The sequence below is a fragment of the Merops nubicus genome, unplaced genomic scaffold, assembly GCF_000691845.1.
Source record: "Merops nubicus isolate BGI_N331 unplaced genomic scaffold, ASM69184v1 scaffold6225, whole genome shotgun sequence".
Classification (NCBI taxonomy): Eukaryota; Metazoa; Chordata; class Aves; order Coraciiformes; family Meropidae; genus Merops; species Merops nubicus.
Window position 1 is genome coordinate 2,457 of NW_008611511.1, and position 14,997 is coordinate 17,453.

General features: G+C 39.7%; 1 protein-coding gene across 1 annotated transcript; it reads left to right on the forward strand.

The window, feature by feature from the left end:
- The first annotated feature begins 572 nt into the window (after nucleotides 1–572).
- On the forward strand, nucleotides 573–10,958 carry ETS2 (v-ets avian erythroblastosis virus E26 oncogene homolog 2). Its single transcript, XM_008941229.1, has 9 exons — nucleotides 573–647; nucleotides 3,733–3,853; nucleotides 5,744–5,863; nucleotides 6,312–6,512; nucleotides 7,285–7,368; nucleotides 8,128–8,370; nucleotides 8,509–8,772; nucleotides 9,504–9,622; nucleotides 10,536–10,958. The coding sequence occupies exons 1-9, from the start codon at nucleotides 576–578 to the stop codon at nucleotides 10,749–10,751; spliced, it is 1,440 nt and encodes a 479-aa protein (XP_008939477.1). The 5' UTR covers nucleotides 573–575; the 3' UTR covers nucleotides 10,752–10,958.
- The last annotated feature ends 4,039 nt before the right edge of the window (nucleotides 10,959–14,997 follow it).

Sequence of the window (14,997 nt, forward strand, 5' to 3'; positions counted from 1 at the left end):
GGTATTGGCTTCAGTGATTATTCATAGAAGGGTGAAAGGAGTGAATGTTGGTGTGTGAAGCTGCTGAGCTGAGCGGTGAGCACTCTGTCGCTTCCCTTCCTTCCTTTGAAAGCTGAAGTCCCGAGTGAATCATGGCATGTGAGCAAGGATACAGTAAAAAAAATAATGTAAATCTGAATGTTTAATATAAGGGGGTAAAGTTGGAAAAAAATCTCAAATTGATAGATACTTGGTGGACAAAAGATCTCTGTAGGCTTTTCAAACTATCGGAGTAAGGCACTAAAAGCCCTCACACTGGGTATCGGAAGCTAGCCATCCTCTTGTTTAAGCTCATTTCGTAAAACTTTAACAGCAGTGATGCCTGTGAAAGGTCTTCCAGTTAAAAAGCTGCTTAAGCAAGAGGGGAATTATGCCCTGTGTGGGTGGGATGTGAGCAATGAGAAGGAAAGCTTTCCCTGTATCTCATTCAGAGAGCTGTTCTGTGGGCTGTACTGAAGCAGTGAGGTGACTCTGTTAACGTGCTTGCTTATTCCGTAGCAGCGTTTTTCATGAGACCCTTCTTGGTTTTTTTTCAGATGAGTGATTTTGGGATCAGGAGCATGGATCAAGTAGCTCCTGTGTCTAACATGTACAGAGGAATGCTCAAGGTGAGTACTCTTGAGCTGTCACCTTTAAACCCAACTGAGGCATCTCACAGCTAATGAATTTATTGTCCTTTTATTAATGCCAGCGCAGGAATTGTATAACCATGCCAAGGTGAACACAGATGTTCAGGCTTTAATTGCTTGCTTGTGACCTCTAATCTTCTAGAATATTCCCACCGAGTTCAGTAGAGATTTGAAAAGCAGAACCGGAATAGGAACATGTCAATCTCATACCCCAGCTCTCTTGCCTCGAAGGAGACTCTCTCCCTCCATCTCCCAAGTCCTAAGAATTTGAAAGTAGGAGGTAGACAAGAACTCAGCTCAAATTAGTTTGAATTGGTGGAACTTTTGCCTAAATAAAGATTATAGGATTGGCAGTAGGTGTGGTCTTTATATCTTTTAACTTGGTGAGACTGGCAGAGGGCTGATATGACTGGTAGGACTGGTGGGTGTCACTCAAGAGCACTGTATGAAAAACAAAGTAGGTTATTCACTTACTACATACAACTGTGTGAAATTGAAGTCCAATGAATTGTGAGAAACTGAAGGTGGTTATTAATATGTTTTATCTTTAGGCAGACTGAGTCTGTTCCTTTGTTTTGAAAGGAACTTAGAAACCGAGGACAAATGAGAAGCAGACTATAAAGACTCAGTCTTTAAGAGCTTCCCTCCTCTCCATTCATGCAAGTTGCTCTTTAATTCCATTGTCAATTTTTTACATGGCATTGATTAATATAAACCAAATAAAGGTTAGGAAGACACTTTGTCCTCTCATTAACTTTGAGGAATGTCCATGTTTTGAAGAATGAGTTAGTGAGACTCTGGTATCCTAACTTCTCTGACATTTTATGTCCCCTGTTAGCTTTCTCTTCTGCCCATAATGACAACAAAATCCACAAGAGATCCCTGATCTTAACAGCTGTGTGCTCTATAACACAGTAGTTGTTCTAAGCAATTATACACTATTCAGTTGTCATATAATTAAGTCGAACTGGAGACCTGTATTCTACTATTTGGTATCTCTTCACATTTCTTTTTAATTTGTTCTGTAATAATTACTCTTAGATATGTTGAAAAGCCAAATAAAATGATTGCATAACTGGCAGGGCAAGCAGAATTTTTATTTTTTTTTTTTTTTGTTCTACTACTATTAAATCAAGAACCTGCTTAAACATTAATTTTGTCTTTTCTGAAGTATGAAACTAGCACAGTATGGATTTTACTCATTCACATGCCACAACATTTTTTCCAGTGACTCAGGATAAGGGTCAGCTATTTACACAAAATGCAGGAGTTTCCAGATAATGTTGAAAGAACTTGCCCTTTCTTTTAGGTACTGGCAATGAGTCAGTGCTTTTATCTAGTAATGTATAAAGAATCTTTTACTAGCAGATTGGGCAATTGTTATTAACTTGCTTCATTTGGATGTGAGTTTTTTCAAGGGATAACTTTGACTATAGTTTTGTGGGGCACCTGAACCAACCATACTGTTTGTCTCTGCTGGCCAATGATTTCTGAACCCAGTTATCCAAGACATAGCATTGCTTACTTTAACAGATGCTGCTTCTGTGGAGTGTATGCTTTCATAATATATGTATAAAGATGCGCTGTAACTTGTTATAAAATACAACTAAAAAAATTATGGTTCCTTGTTTCTTACAAGAGTTAATATAGTTTGGGGAGGAAGGTGACGCACAGCACATAAAAGACAACTGGTGCAGAAAGACTGCAAGCCACTTGACACTTTGTGGTGACACAAAAAGAAAAGTTGGGAAATGTGAGGAAATATTAATATTCATTTTTCTCGATTCCAGAAACATAGTTCAGGTTGCTTTTGCATCACACATAAATACTGCCCTGAAAAACCTTTCCCTGGTCCTTGGCTAAATTGCCTACCTTGGCATAAGCTGGCAGACCAGAGGATGCCTAAAGCAAACAAGCATTTGTAGGTTGCCTTTGTCTCCAACTCCCTGAGCTGCAGTAGCTGCCATGAGCAAACTGTAGCTTTCAAGAACAAAGCTCTGTGAGGTGCTTTTAAAAATCTCGGGGGGGCAACTTTTATCCATCCATCCATCTAGATATTACTGATACAGTTTCCTTGTGACTAGCAGGCAAGTTGCATAAGTTGTTTTGAAAGTTATCTCCTCCTCAGTTTTCAGGTGGCAGAGAGAATGTTAACAAGTGTGGCTGGGGTATCTAGTAAAAGTACTAGTATTTCTAGCTCACACAATTGACATGTTGATCAACTGTCAAGTTGTCACAACTGTCAAGTTTGTCACACAATTGTCAAATTTGTTTCAAGTTTGATAGAAGTTAGGTTTCCAAAATACAACAATATTTATTAAATATTGCCAATATATCAGTAGAATACACTCTTATCTGAAACATTTTTATCAGTCCTGTTTATTCCTTTCCATGTAATGAAATTAGCAGTGTTTTACTGAGCATTTGAGCACTTGAAAGACTGCAAAAATGTGGTAGCTGGCAAATAGAGTAACTCAGAAGTATAAAGGTCACAGCAGAGGAGTAAAATCTTTCTTCAAGTCCTGTAAAACTATCTGCATAGCTTCAAGTGATGTAGTTGATATTAAAAAAAAAAAAAAGTATAAACTTACTGTAGGTCTTCTACTGGCACTTGCTTTTTCATAATTTACTGATCCTGCATCTGCTATCAAGTGCTCATCCATCAAGTAGATAGTCAATTTAAAGGGTTAAGGAAATAAGGGTTTCTTTAAAATATACCCATAAATAACTACACATACACACACGTGCATTTTTATTGTTAAAAGCCACAATTATAGGAAAACTAAGAATATCCTTACTTGGCTTTACTGTACCTGCTGTGCTGTACAGAACATGCCACCTGCCTAGCACTGTGGTCTGAATGTTTGTTGTTTTGTATGCATGTACAAGAAGCTATGCTATCGTTGTGTTTATATTTCAAAGGCACAAGTTATTTGATTCAAGATAGTGGTTGTGCATGTTCTCCAAATTTAGGAAACTTAACCCAGCTACTTCCTAGCAATGAGGTTGACAGTGCTCTAGCAAAATGCTCACATTGTTTTTTATTTATTCTTTTGCTTTGCAGCGACAACCAGCATTTGACACCTTTGAGAGCTCAAACTCCCTCTTTTCTGGATATTTTTTCTCATTAAATGAAGAGCAAACACTTCAAGAAGTGCCAACAGGATTTGATTCTACTTCTTATGGTAAATCTTAACTTTGTTTCTTAGTCCAGTCAGCAGATCAGCAAGAAATTTGTGAGGTCTAACACTTCATGACTGTACTCTTATTACAAGTGCAATACGGGTTTCCCTAAAAAGAAGTTTTACTACAAAGACTTCTGTGTACATGCTTGAATTTTATCCATGTGAGTTGCTCTGTGGGTAGTTGCTGTTCTATATTTTGAAGAGGAATGGGAGCTGGAATTCAGTAGCCTAATAAACTGACTGTCCATGGAAGCAGCCTTAGTAGGTATTTGAAGCAAAACTAACAGTGTTTAAAAAAAAAAAAAAAGGAAAAAATTCTGTGTATTTAAACTTGCGACATCTCAACCATAATTAAAACACAAGTATTCTGCAATCTCCTTTCTTGACCCTTTGGTGTTAAATCCCAATATATTTTAACTCCATACCTTAAAAAAACGGGTGGGGAAGTTTACAGGGTTTTTTTTTTTGGTTTTTTTTGGGTTTTTTTTGGGGTGCAGGGCAGTACCTACTAAGACGTCTCTGCAAATCCTTGTGTAAAATCCCTGACAAGACAGGGAGCTTTGTCCAAAATGTGGATATTTTACCTGATGGTGCCTTTATCTTCTGGTAGGGAAGGGGGGGGGGAAATCCTCAAACCTCTGAAAACCAGCACTGCTTTGTTCTCTAATCAGTCACCCATTCTGGTCAGCAGAGCAAGTCCTAGCAGATATTGAGCATGGGTGTGGTAAAAACAGAAGTTAGGCACAGGCTGGTAATGAGCTCCACTTGCTGGGTCAAGTGGAGCCTGTGGGTAGTCTAGAAGAACAAGAAGAGCCAAACAGCTTTATGAACTGACTTGGAGTCTGCCAAGTTCATCACCTTTATATACCCTGTGACTGTTATATATGCCTCTAAGACAGCAGAGTTCCTTCTGAAGCAACCTGCATGTGAGTTCTCATAGACTCTCAAATGTATAGGGATGCCTAAGCAAATTGGTTAAATTGTCTTCAGATTACCTTTAGCTTAATGACGCCAATCACAAAATATCACTGAAAGATTTCCTACTGTGAAACATCTAGGCAGTGTAGTTGGCTTTCTCCAACTCAGAAATTCTTTTTTCAGAGTAAAATGGGGCATCTTCTGGTGAAAATTTTCCAATGAGAAAAGCTGAGTGGAAGCCAGATTTGTCCTTAAAATGTTATCTACTTGCAAATTTAAAAATCAGTTAAGCAGATTAGTAATTTATACTGGCATAGAATGGTGTTGACTTTGGATTTTGTTGCATTATTTAGCTCCTGGGTACCAGCTTGTTACCAGTCACACTTACTTGGTTCAGACAGTAGATTACTCTCACACAAGATGTATTTGCATGATGGAGAGACTTGTGGGAAAGTCTGAAGTACAGTCCATTGGAAGGTGTTGTGAAATAGCACAAGATGGTTCTTCACAACACTACTATCAGTTACCTAGCTCTCAAACTAAATGAAGACTCGAGTTATAAGGAAGTCCAAAGTCAAACGAGAGGTGACAAAATTGGAATGAGCAGTCTCATATTTCCTTTAAAAAAAAAAACAAAAAACAAAACAAACAGTAATGTTTCCCTGCAACAAAGGCAATTTATGTAACTACTAGGAGCAAATGAAGATTTATTATCATGGAAAGCTGCAAAGCTTTAATATAGTGTGATGTAATTTTATCAAACCAGTAGCACAGAGGTTTTTGGTGCTGATATTAAAGACTTAATATATCAGAAACTGGATCTACACTGTTTGTTTCTGTTTTTAAAATAGATAATTTCTGGCATCCTGTTCTTATTTTTCAAATAGCACAGCAAAATCCTGTCACTTCTTTCACTGGCCTAAAAGTTAATGTATCTTCTTTTTTCCCCTCCACCCCTTTTCTTTCTTGCAGAGTCGAACAACTGTGAATTGCCTCTCTTAACCCCGTGCAGTAAGGCTGTGATGAGTCAGGCCTTGAAAGATACTTTCAGTGGTTTCACAAAGGAACAGTGTCGGCTGGGTATCCCAAATAGTAAGTGTTTTCTATTTATAAGCTCTCTTTTTTTTTTTTTTTTTTTTAATGCTAAGGAGGAGGCTGAATAGCGGCTCTTTCAAAAGAGAAAGAATGATGTCAGTAGGAAATACAAGAATGGATCCTATGTGAATCTGGCACAGCTTGACTTGGAAAGAGCAGACTTGCTGGTATTAAAAATGGGTGCATGGAGAGCTCGTGCTTTGGCAGCATAAGAGAGAATCAAGTAAGCTGAGGATACCTATGGTTAAAAGTGAATACAGAAGGAAAATAAAGGACTGTTTTTTGTTTTGTTTCATTTTTAAATCAACAATACATTCATTCTGAATGCATTCAGAACTATGTAACTTGGGTAAACAAATTTTTTTTTTATTCACTGCCTTCTAATTAAGTTCATTTGACAATGTCAGGAGTTATCTCTAAATGCTGGATGCTTTTTGTGTTACAGATCCCTGGCTGTGGACTGAACAACAAGTTTGCCAGTGGCTTTCATGGGCTACCAATGAATTTAGCTTGGCAAATGTGAATTTCCATCAGTTTCTTATGAGCGGCCAAGACTTGTGCAATCTAGGCAAGGAGCGTTTCCTGGAACTGGCACCTGACTATGTGGGTGATATTCTATGGGAACACCTGGAACAGATGATAAAAGGTAGTTACAGAGCCTGAAAGAGCTTTTGTTGTAGGGCTTTTAGAACAGAAGCAGGATTCTTTCAACGCTTGTTTCTCTACGAAGGGCTTCTATTACTTACGTAAACTCAAAATCGACTTTAAAACTTGGTTAATAAAAGCATTCTTAGAACTATTAATACATCCTTGGTGCGCAAAGTGCACACGTAGGTATCTGCAGAAATCATTCTGTGTTCTGAGTGCCTATTGCAGTCAAGTTTTATTTGGAATAATCACTAAAATAAATGAGATTAGGGTAAGGCTTCTGTAATAAAGAGTTGGACCAGATTTTTTCACTTCTTACTACAAGTTTTTGGGTTTGTTTATTTAATGTAGTGTTTTGAGGTAATTCAGTGAATGAATGTAAAGAAGCCAAAGACACCTAGACATGTCTTAGGTGAACAGTGCTGGTAAAAGTCTACCTGCAGTGCCCCACAAGTCTTGTTGTGTTTGGAATGTAATGTTCAATGGCTGTGTACATTAAGGACTTGGACCTTAAAACACACTGCAATTATTGTTCTTTCTAAATTTTATGTTAAAGTTCAACTGGTATGATGTTTTTCAACCCTAATGGAGGTTAGATTTTTTTGGGGTGTTTTTTTTCAAGTGAGAGAATGCAATGAAGAGCATTAGTAAAATTCATATGAATCATGACCCCAAAATACGCAAGAGAGTCAGAAGCTTTTCATGGCGTACAGGTCAGACCTTAAAACTATAAACCTAAATTTTGTTTTTTATTTTTCTCCTTTTCTCAGACAGCCAAGAGAAAACACAGGATCAATATGTGGAGAACTCTCATCTCACCTCAGTTCCTCATTGGATCAATAATAATTCCTTAAGTAAGTATTTTAAGAAATCTGACATTTTTTAGTATCTCAGTTTATACTAGGCCTGTCACAGATCCCAGGTTAAAAACCAAAAAAAACCCACCAGCATAATTACTCTGATTGAAGAGAACACTTGACTTCAATTGCTACAACCTTCTTTCCTAGTATTGTTTAATCATCATCTAATTCATATCGGAAATCTTTTGAAGAGCAAAGGCTTTAAGAAAATCAAATTTCCTCTTGGTTTGCCAAAACCTACATCTGTGGAGCAGAATGACTGCTCCTCCCTCTAGCAAACCGAATCAAAAACTAGCATCACTGGGGAGCAGTAAGAGTTATGTTTAGGCCTTTGTGAAGACTGTGGAAGCGTAATAGAGCTTTTGAAAGTGTGTGTGACACAGCACTAGCTCCCTCAGACTGTTTGATTGGTGTTGTATTTCATTCTACCACAGTTAATCTCCAACTCAACCTTTATTACACTGCTTAATGATGAGGGCCTTACTCAGAACCACTTCAGCTTCTCCAGCTTTTTCTGTAGCCCTGTAGTTTCCTTGAAGAATGAACAATAGATGTATTTATGGTCAGCAAGTTACAGAGGGAGATTTACAGAATCTGGTTTGGGGCCCCTTAGGTGGGGATCTTCTCACTGACTTCAGTAACCATTCCAGTAGGTCTGTAGCATCTATCACACTCTTAGTCAGATTTTTCAGGTGTATTAGTCTGAGTCTGCAGGGAAAATAATCTAATTAATTATTTTATTTCTTTCTTCAGCTGTTAATGTAGATCAGAACTCCTATGGTATGCAAATGTCTGGATACACTAAAACCCTCAGTTATCCCAAACCCAGTCTCCTGACTGATGTCTGTCAGACTCCTACAGGACCAAATCTTCTCAGTCCAGAACAAGAGTTTTCATTGTTCCCTAAATCCCAAGCAGATGCTGTTGGTGTGAACTACTGTGCAGTAAATCAAGATTTCCCAAGAAGCAACCTGAACCTCCTGATAGATAATTCTGGTGAGTCATTATCTGCATGATAACTGTAGGTCCAAGGCTATATTCTGTATGTCTTTTCCTCCTTTGCATGATTTATATATGCAAACTAGAATGAAGGGGAGGTAAAAACAACACTGCTTTTTGTTTTGTTTTATAAAGGTAAGCTCAGAGAACACGAATCTAGTGACAGCGGTGCAGAAAGTTACGAAAGCTCAGATTCGATGTTGCAGTCCTGGAACAGCCAGTCCTCGTTAGTGGATTTACAGCGTGTGCCATCCTATGAGAGTTTTGAAGATGACTGTAGCCAGTCCTTGTGTCTGAACAAACCTACAATGTCTTTCAAAGACTATATTCAAGAACGAAGTGATCCTGTAGAGCAAGGGAAACCAGTTATACCGGCAGCAATTCTAGCTGGCTTTACTGGTAAGTCGTGAACCAAAATGGTCATTCCTCTTCTTATGTAACAGCAATATTCTGTATAGATGTGTACGACGGTGATGAAGTTGTGTAGTTGTAAGGTGTGCCTTACAACTTACTCAGAGACGACTACTGGGGAAGAGTTTCAGTGTAACAGAAGAAAGTCTCTTAGGACTATCCATCTAAAGCCAGAACAGGCAGGTCAGAGCACATAAAAATCAAATGCACTTTTTGATCTGTTTGAAAAAGAGGGAAACTTGGACAAATTTTCCCCACAGCTGGGAGTTTCTGCAAGTGTTGGCCTGCCTGTTAAGACCTTGTTCCTGTAGCCCTTACTGAAATAGTTTTTTTCCTTGAAAACCTTTGCCAAGCTGAGGACTGCAGGACAAGCCCTGGAGCTTGAAATGCAGCTGATGGGAGGTGGGAGTGAGGGCTAAGGGATCCATACGAAAGAGAAAGGCATAGCTTGTGCCAAATCCTATGTTTCTGTGAAAAAGCTGACTTGTTTTAATTTTAATTTGTTTAGGAGCAGATTTGTTTTACAGAGAAAAACCTTAGGTTTCTTTCTGATATATTAAAACAAACAAACAAACAAAAAACCCTACCACCAAAAAACAAAGGGGTAAATCAGAATAATTAGAAGACCTATCCTGTGATATGTGTATGTCATATACCTTGGTTGCGGTATGAGCCTGCAGAAGCATTAATTGTAGTTTCTCTCCACCTTGTCTCAACAGGTAGCGGACCTATTCAGCTATGGCAATTCCTTCTGGAGTTACTGACTGACAAGTCCTGTCAGTCATTCATTAGCTGGACAGGAGATGGATGGGAGTTTAAACTTGCTGACCCAGATGAGGTATGTGGCTAATTGTGATGAACAGAAAGATTGAGGGTCTGATCTGCAATCTGTGGGCCTACTCTTAAATACAAAACATTTCCATGGTCAGACACTTGCTGAAATCTCTTCATCTGCAAATGCGCTGTTGTACAGCGAGGGTGGCTGGGGGATGTTCTCCCCTCTCCTTCCACTCGAAGATATCAGCATTTGCTTGTAGTTAGGAGAACACATTGTATAGCTTAAAACTTATAAGTGGTGTACAAAGTTAGTTCTCTTGACAGTGTAATACTGTAGATTAGTTTTCTGAATGTAGTTGAATCAAGAATTCCTGGGATTGAATGAAGGCATGGGGAAAATGCATGCTGTATATTGCTGTTCTTCTGGATACATAGCAAATACGGTAGTGCTACTTGTGAAATATTTGAGGAACTTACAGCTTCAGTCATTAAAAATAAAGAGAATGCATTTCATTTTTTGATATAGTTTTCAACAGGAAAGTGATTGCATTAAGAGATGTGATATAAAGTCCACTGAAGCCTTTATTAAATAAAAAAAGGGGAAATCATTAACTCCAAGGACCTTCATATCATTCAACTTCCAGTTGAAGAGCTGTCCCATGCTACTCAATAGCAAATTAATGGCTTCTTGAGAGAGGAGACTATATTTCCCATAAACTTGATCTCCTTAAACAGATTTTGACCCATGCACCACAAACAGGTGTCCTTTTCACTGATATTTGCTGCTGCTAATTGTCTCAGAGCACGTTCAGTTGTGGGGTCAGTCACTAACTCTTATCTGAGTCTGGGATGTCCAAAGTGAATAAAATGCCATGACTGAGAAAGGGTTTTAGTAACTGTGTGTGTCAGCCACCGACCGGAATAACGTGACTTGAATAAACCCTTTGCGTTTTGCTTTCTTTGTGGACCGACAGGTAGCACGGCGGTGGGGAAGGAGGAAAAACAAGCCAAAAATGAACTACGAGAAGCTGAGCCGAGGCCTGCGCTACTACTACGACAAGAACATCATCCACAAGACGTCGGGGAAGCGCTACGTGTACCGCTTCGTCTGCGACCTGCAGAACCTGCTGGGCTACGCGGCGGAGGAGCTGCATGCCATGCTGGGCGTCCAGCCCGACACGGAGGACTGAGCCCCGCAGCGCGGTGCTGCCGGGGCGAGGCTCACGCGCCTGGGAACCAGCTGCACTCTGTTCCTCTGGCTGCTCAGATGGGTGCCGCTGTTGGGAAATAAGGACCCTCACTGATTTTGTAACCAGGGAGAGCTGGAAGGAAGTGGCCTTATTTCGTCAGCGGCTGCGGGTGTTGCCGTGTCGGGCACTTGAGCGGCGTGGAAGCCGGCACGGGACCGTAGGTCTGTCGTGAAGACGTGGAAATGCTCTCAGGTTAAGCATCTCCACTACCTGTACTGCCGTATAGAGCGTTTTGGCTACTTACACTGCCGTGTTCTAATGGGTTGGCTTTAAAACCAAAGGTTGGATGAGAAACCAGTGATGCAGCAGAACTATTGCTGAGATATTTTAAAATGCCATTGTCCTTGCTTACATCTTATCTCATACAATTTATTTAAAAAAACACCCAAACAACTAATTTATTTTAATTGAGCAGTAAGGAGAATCGATATTAGTTTTGTTCTAAAGCATGTTTTATTATTATTACTACTCCAGTAATGTGCTGCATAGGTACATAAACACTCCGTCTCCAAAAACAGATGTAGCAACTGTTAACAACAAAAAAAGCCCTTTAAAGAAGGGAAGGAAAATCATACCATTTCAATATTCAGTTTGTACATATTCTGTGATTCTTTTTGAAACTGTAATATTCCTATTTAACAGATACTGTATAGTGTAAATTAATTGTATGTGTGTTTCGAAATAGGACGAATGTAAACTTACCAAATGGTTGTTTTCTTCTTTTCATGTTTGTCTAGGATATACAAACTTCTGCAAATATTTAATTGGCCCAAGACAGCATAAGTGCTCTGTATGCATGCATATGGTATGCCTGTAACATGAAATGGGGGTTGGGGGGTGGGCGGGCGGGCTGGCTCAGTATTTTGCCAAGACTGAAGCTGGCAATTCTTTGTGCATTTTGGCATTTTTACAAGAAACTAATGTTATATTCTGGGACATAAAGGGCCTGTTTGTGGTTTCTTCTGTAACTCAGAATGAAAATATTAATATGGATAAAATTACCTTTTTTCCTTTATAAATGGCATATGTTTTTCAACTTCTATGCATGTCCTTTTAAAAACAATTTATATACAAGCCTTATTTTTTCAGTTGACTTGTCTCTTCTTCCTGCAGTTTATCCTGTATGATTAAAATATGAACTCTATTTTTGGAAATAACTGTGACTCCTTTTCAAAGATCAGGAGGGATTTATGTAGCAGCTATTTTTACTGCAAAAAAAAAAAAAAAAAAAAAAGGAAAAAAAATGCTTGGAAAAATGTACTTTGTAAGAAAGCTTTATTTTTTATCTGAGCTTGATGTACATTTAAATGTGTTGTATAGTGTAAGAGGTTTAAAAATGAGAGTCTTCATTAAAACCTCTTGAAGAAGAAGATGGTGTGTGTGTGTGTGTGCTTTTTAATTTGGAAAGTTCCAGAGGAGTTCCTTTTTGTGTTTCTTAGTCCATCCCACCACCTCTGCAGGATAAAAACAAAATGCCAAAACAAACAAATGGAGAAAAAAAAAAAAAAAAAACACCACAAACCCAGCCAGACTTACACAGGGAGCTTCTTAGAGAAAATTGTGCAAGAGTGCATGGGCTGATGGTCTGGAACCAAACTAACTGTACACAACCCCTCCGTGTTTAGATATAAATTCTAGTTAATGTCTTTGTGCTGTGCCACTGAGAGAAAACTAGCAGTTCTGCACTCTGGTGTGAATCGGGGTGTAAACTGAGGTGTGAACATAAAGAAAAACAGAAGCATGTTAAGACTAAAACTGTTCCTGATCCTGTACTGTACAAGGAAGCCTACTGTCTGAACTTTTAGCTCATACTCTTCTCCATCCTTCCAGAAAGGCAGTAAAACAGGAAACATTTGCTCCTAAGCATGTATTTTAGAAGCAAAAAAATGCAGCTTTTTAAAAAATGATGCTTCCCCTAGGCTTCCTGATATTTCTTTGCACTAAACTGTGGCAAGGTCTTGCTGTTGTTTTCATTGTAGTTGCCCTTGTTTGGCAGCATGCTAATAATTTTAAGAAAAAGAATGGGATTTTTTTTTTGAGAATGTGCCTTTCTAAATGAATGTTGCTGAAAGGGGTTGGATGTGTGTCTTGCAGCATGGCCCTAGTCTTCTCTGAGCAGTTGCAGATGTTGTCCTTCAGCCTTACCCTTCTTTGCCTTTCTGAAGGAAAAGAAACCTCCCGCAGCCTTCCTCCCTTCACACCAGTCACTGCTGCAGGCCTGGATGCATCTCAGTGAGTGCTGGCCCACAGACTAGTCTCATGCTACTGATGAAGAGATTGCAAGTGTGTGGAGAGCCATGACCCCCTGCACCGAGCCAGAATTTGGCACAAAGGGGACAAAAAAAACCCACTCAAACCAACAAATTTTTCTGGGCCTTAGATGTTACACTTGAAATGGTAGTGCTACATACTACCTGCCTTTGAGCTGTGATCCTAACAAGGGGAGATACCTTATTTTTCAGGAAACAATGTATGGCTTGTCATGATGAATTTTTTTCCCCTGGGTTTCCTTCTCATGCTATGATTTCAGAGCTCTAATCGTCACCTTCGTCTGTACAAGTTTCATTTTCAATCTGTTTTCCTTGAACACAGAAGTTTCATCAGTTAGACTGGAAGCTTCGTTGCCTCTTGTGTGTGTGATCAGGGTTAGCTTCAACCTAGAGACAAGAAGGCAGTTGCTTATTTTCCTCCCTCAGCAGAAAAAAGGATTTCATGATGCAGAAGGGACGAAGGATCCTGATACATGCAACTGACAGCAGCGTGTCTTGCAGAAGTATCCTGCACTGGGTTGGGTCAGCACAGCAATCCAAGCTGTAACCCAATGTGACCCAGAACACAATTATTAAAAGATATTTTGTTGTGGTGCACACATTAAAACATCACTCTGTTTTCTCAGCCACCCAGAGTCAAAGAAGCTGTTGAAAGTAGCCTGGATAAATTTTTCACCTCCTTCAGGACATGCCTCCCTGCCCTTCCAGCTGCCAGCTTTTCTCATGAGCCAGCAATCAAAGTCTTGCAGTTGGCATCTACCCATGGCTGCCATGTTATCTCTAATAACAAAGTTTGACTTCAAAGCCTTCTTTGCCTTTTTTTTTTTTAAATTAAAAAAAAAAAAAAAAAAAAAAAGAGTAGCATCCCATCTTAAGTAAAACAACACCTCTGGATTGAAACATGTGAGCTACCAGTTCTCTGTGTCCAGGAGGCTATTTTGGGAAACATCTGGCTACTGTACACCATTGTTACACTCGCTTTAGGTCTCAGCTGTTGGCCGCCACCACCAGGTAAAGGGTAGGAGCAAATGATGGATCACTTATCCCAACGCTCTATCTCCACCAGTGGGAGGAGGATCAAGTAAACCTGGCCAATCTCTACTGGTCCCTTCCCTGCAGTGTTAGGCCTGTAGGAGGGGACACCCTGCCCATTTCTTTTACCACTGACTTAAGCACTTCTTGTCTTGCCTGAGCAGTAAGGAAGCTCCCTGGGCCACTCTCTACTGACTAGTCCTCAAGTGGGACTAGTCTCCTCATCAGAGACCTCACCCAGGGCCTGAGGTAAGGGTACACCAAGGTTTTGTTCAGCAGCAAAACAAAGCTCTCTTCTCAGTATCCTTTCTCATGGTGTCTTACACTTTTTTGGCTTTTTTTCAGCAGTCACTGCACGCAAAGATGATGATCTCAGAGAGCTGCTGGCGATGACTCTGAGATCCATTTCCTGGTAACAATAATTTCTGAGTTTAGCATCACATACACCTTGTTTGGGTTATTTTTCCTTGAGTATGTTAACCTTACATTAAACTGATGCTCATTTGACACCTTTTTTTCCCACTTGCACTGTGTTGGGACATCCTCCTGGAGTTCCTTTCCAGCACTGTAGTGTTTGGCTATTGAAATGACTTCATAACTTGTGCAAACCTGGACATTTCACTGTTCATTCATTAGCCCAGAATTTGTGGCCCTGGCCAGAGCCAAGGTGGCTGTTCTTACACTAAGGACGAAGAGGGCTGCTGCAGGACTCAGCCCTTCTCTTTTCAGTTTCCCACTCCTCCACAGGTTTCTGGATGGCCCCAGATAAAACACTTTAAGACTGAGCCTCTCTGACAAGGCTGCTGCTCTCCTAGTGTAATATTCACTCACTCACCCTTGTGCATGCAACTAGCAGCACCAAGGTTGTATTCTGCTGAAACTCT

Coding starts and splice junctions, on each gene's coding strand:
- ETS2 (XM_008941229.1), top strand. CDS start 576: ATGAGTGATTTTGGGATCAGGAGCATGGATCAAGTAGCTCCTGTGTCT. Junction 7,369..8,127: donor GATCAATAATAATTCCTTAA/GTAAGTATTTTA, acceptor TTCTTTCTTCAG/CTGTTAATGTAGATCAGAAC. Junction 9,623..10,535: donor AACTTGCTGACCCAGATGAG/GTATGTGGCTAA, acceptor GTGGACCGACAG/GTAGCACGGCGGTGGGGAAG.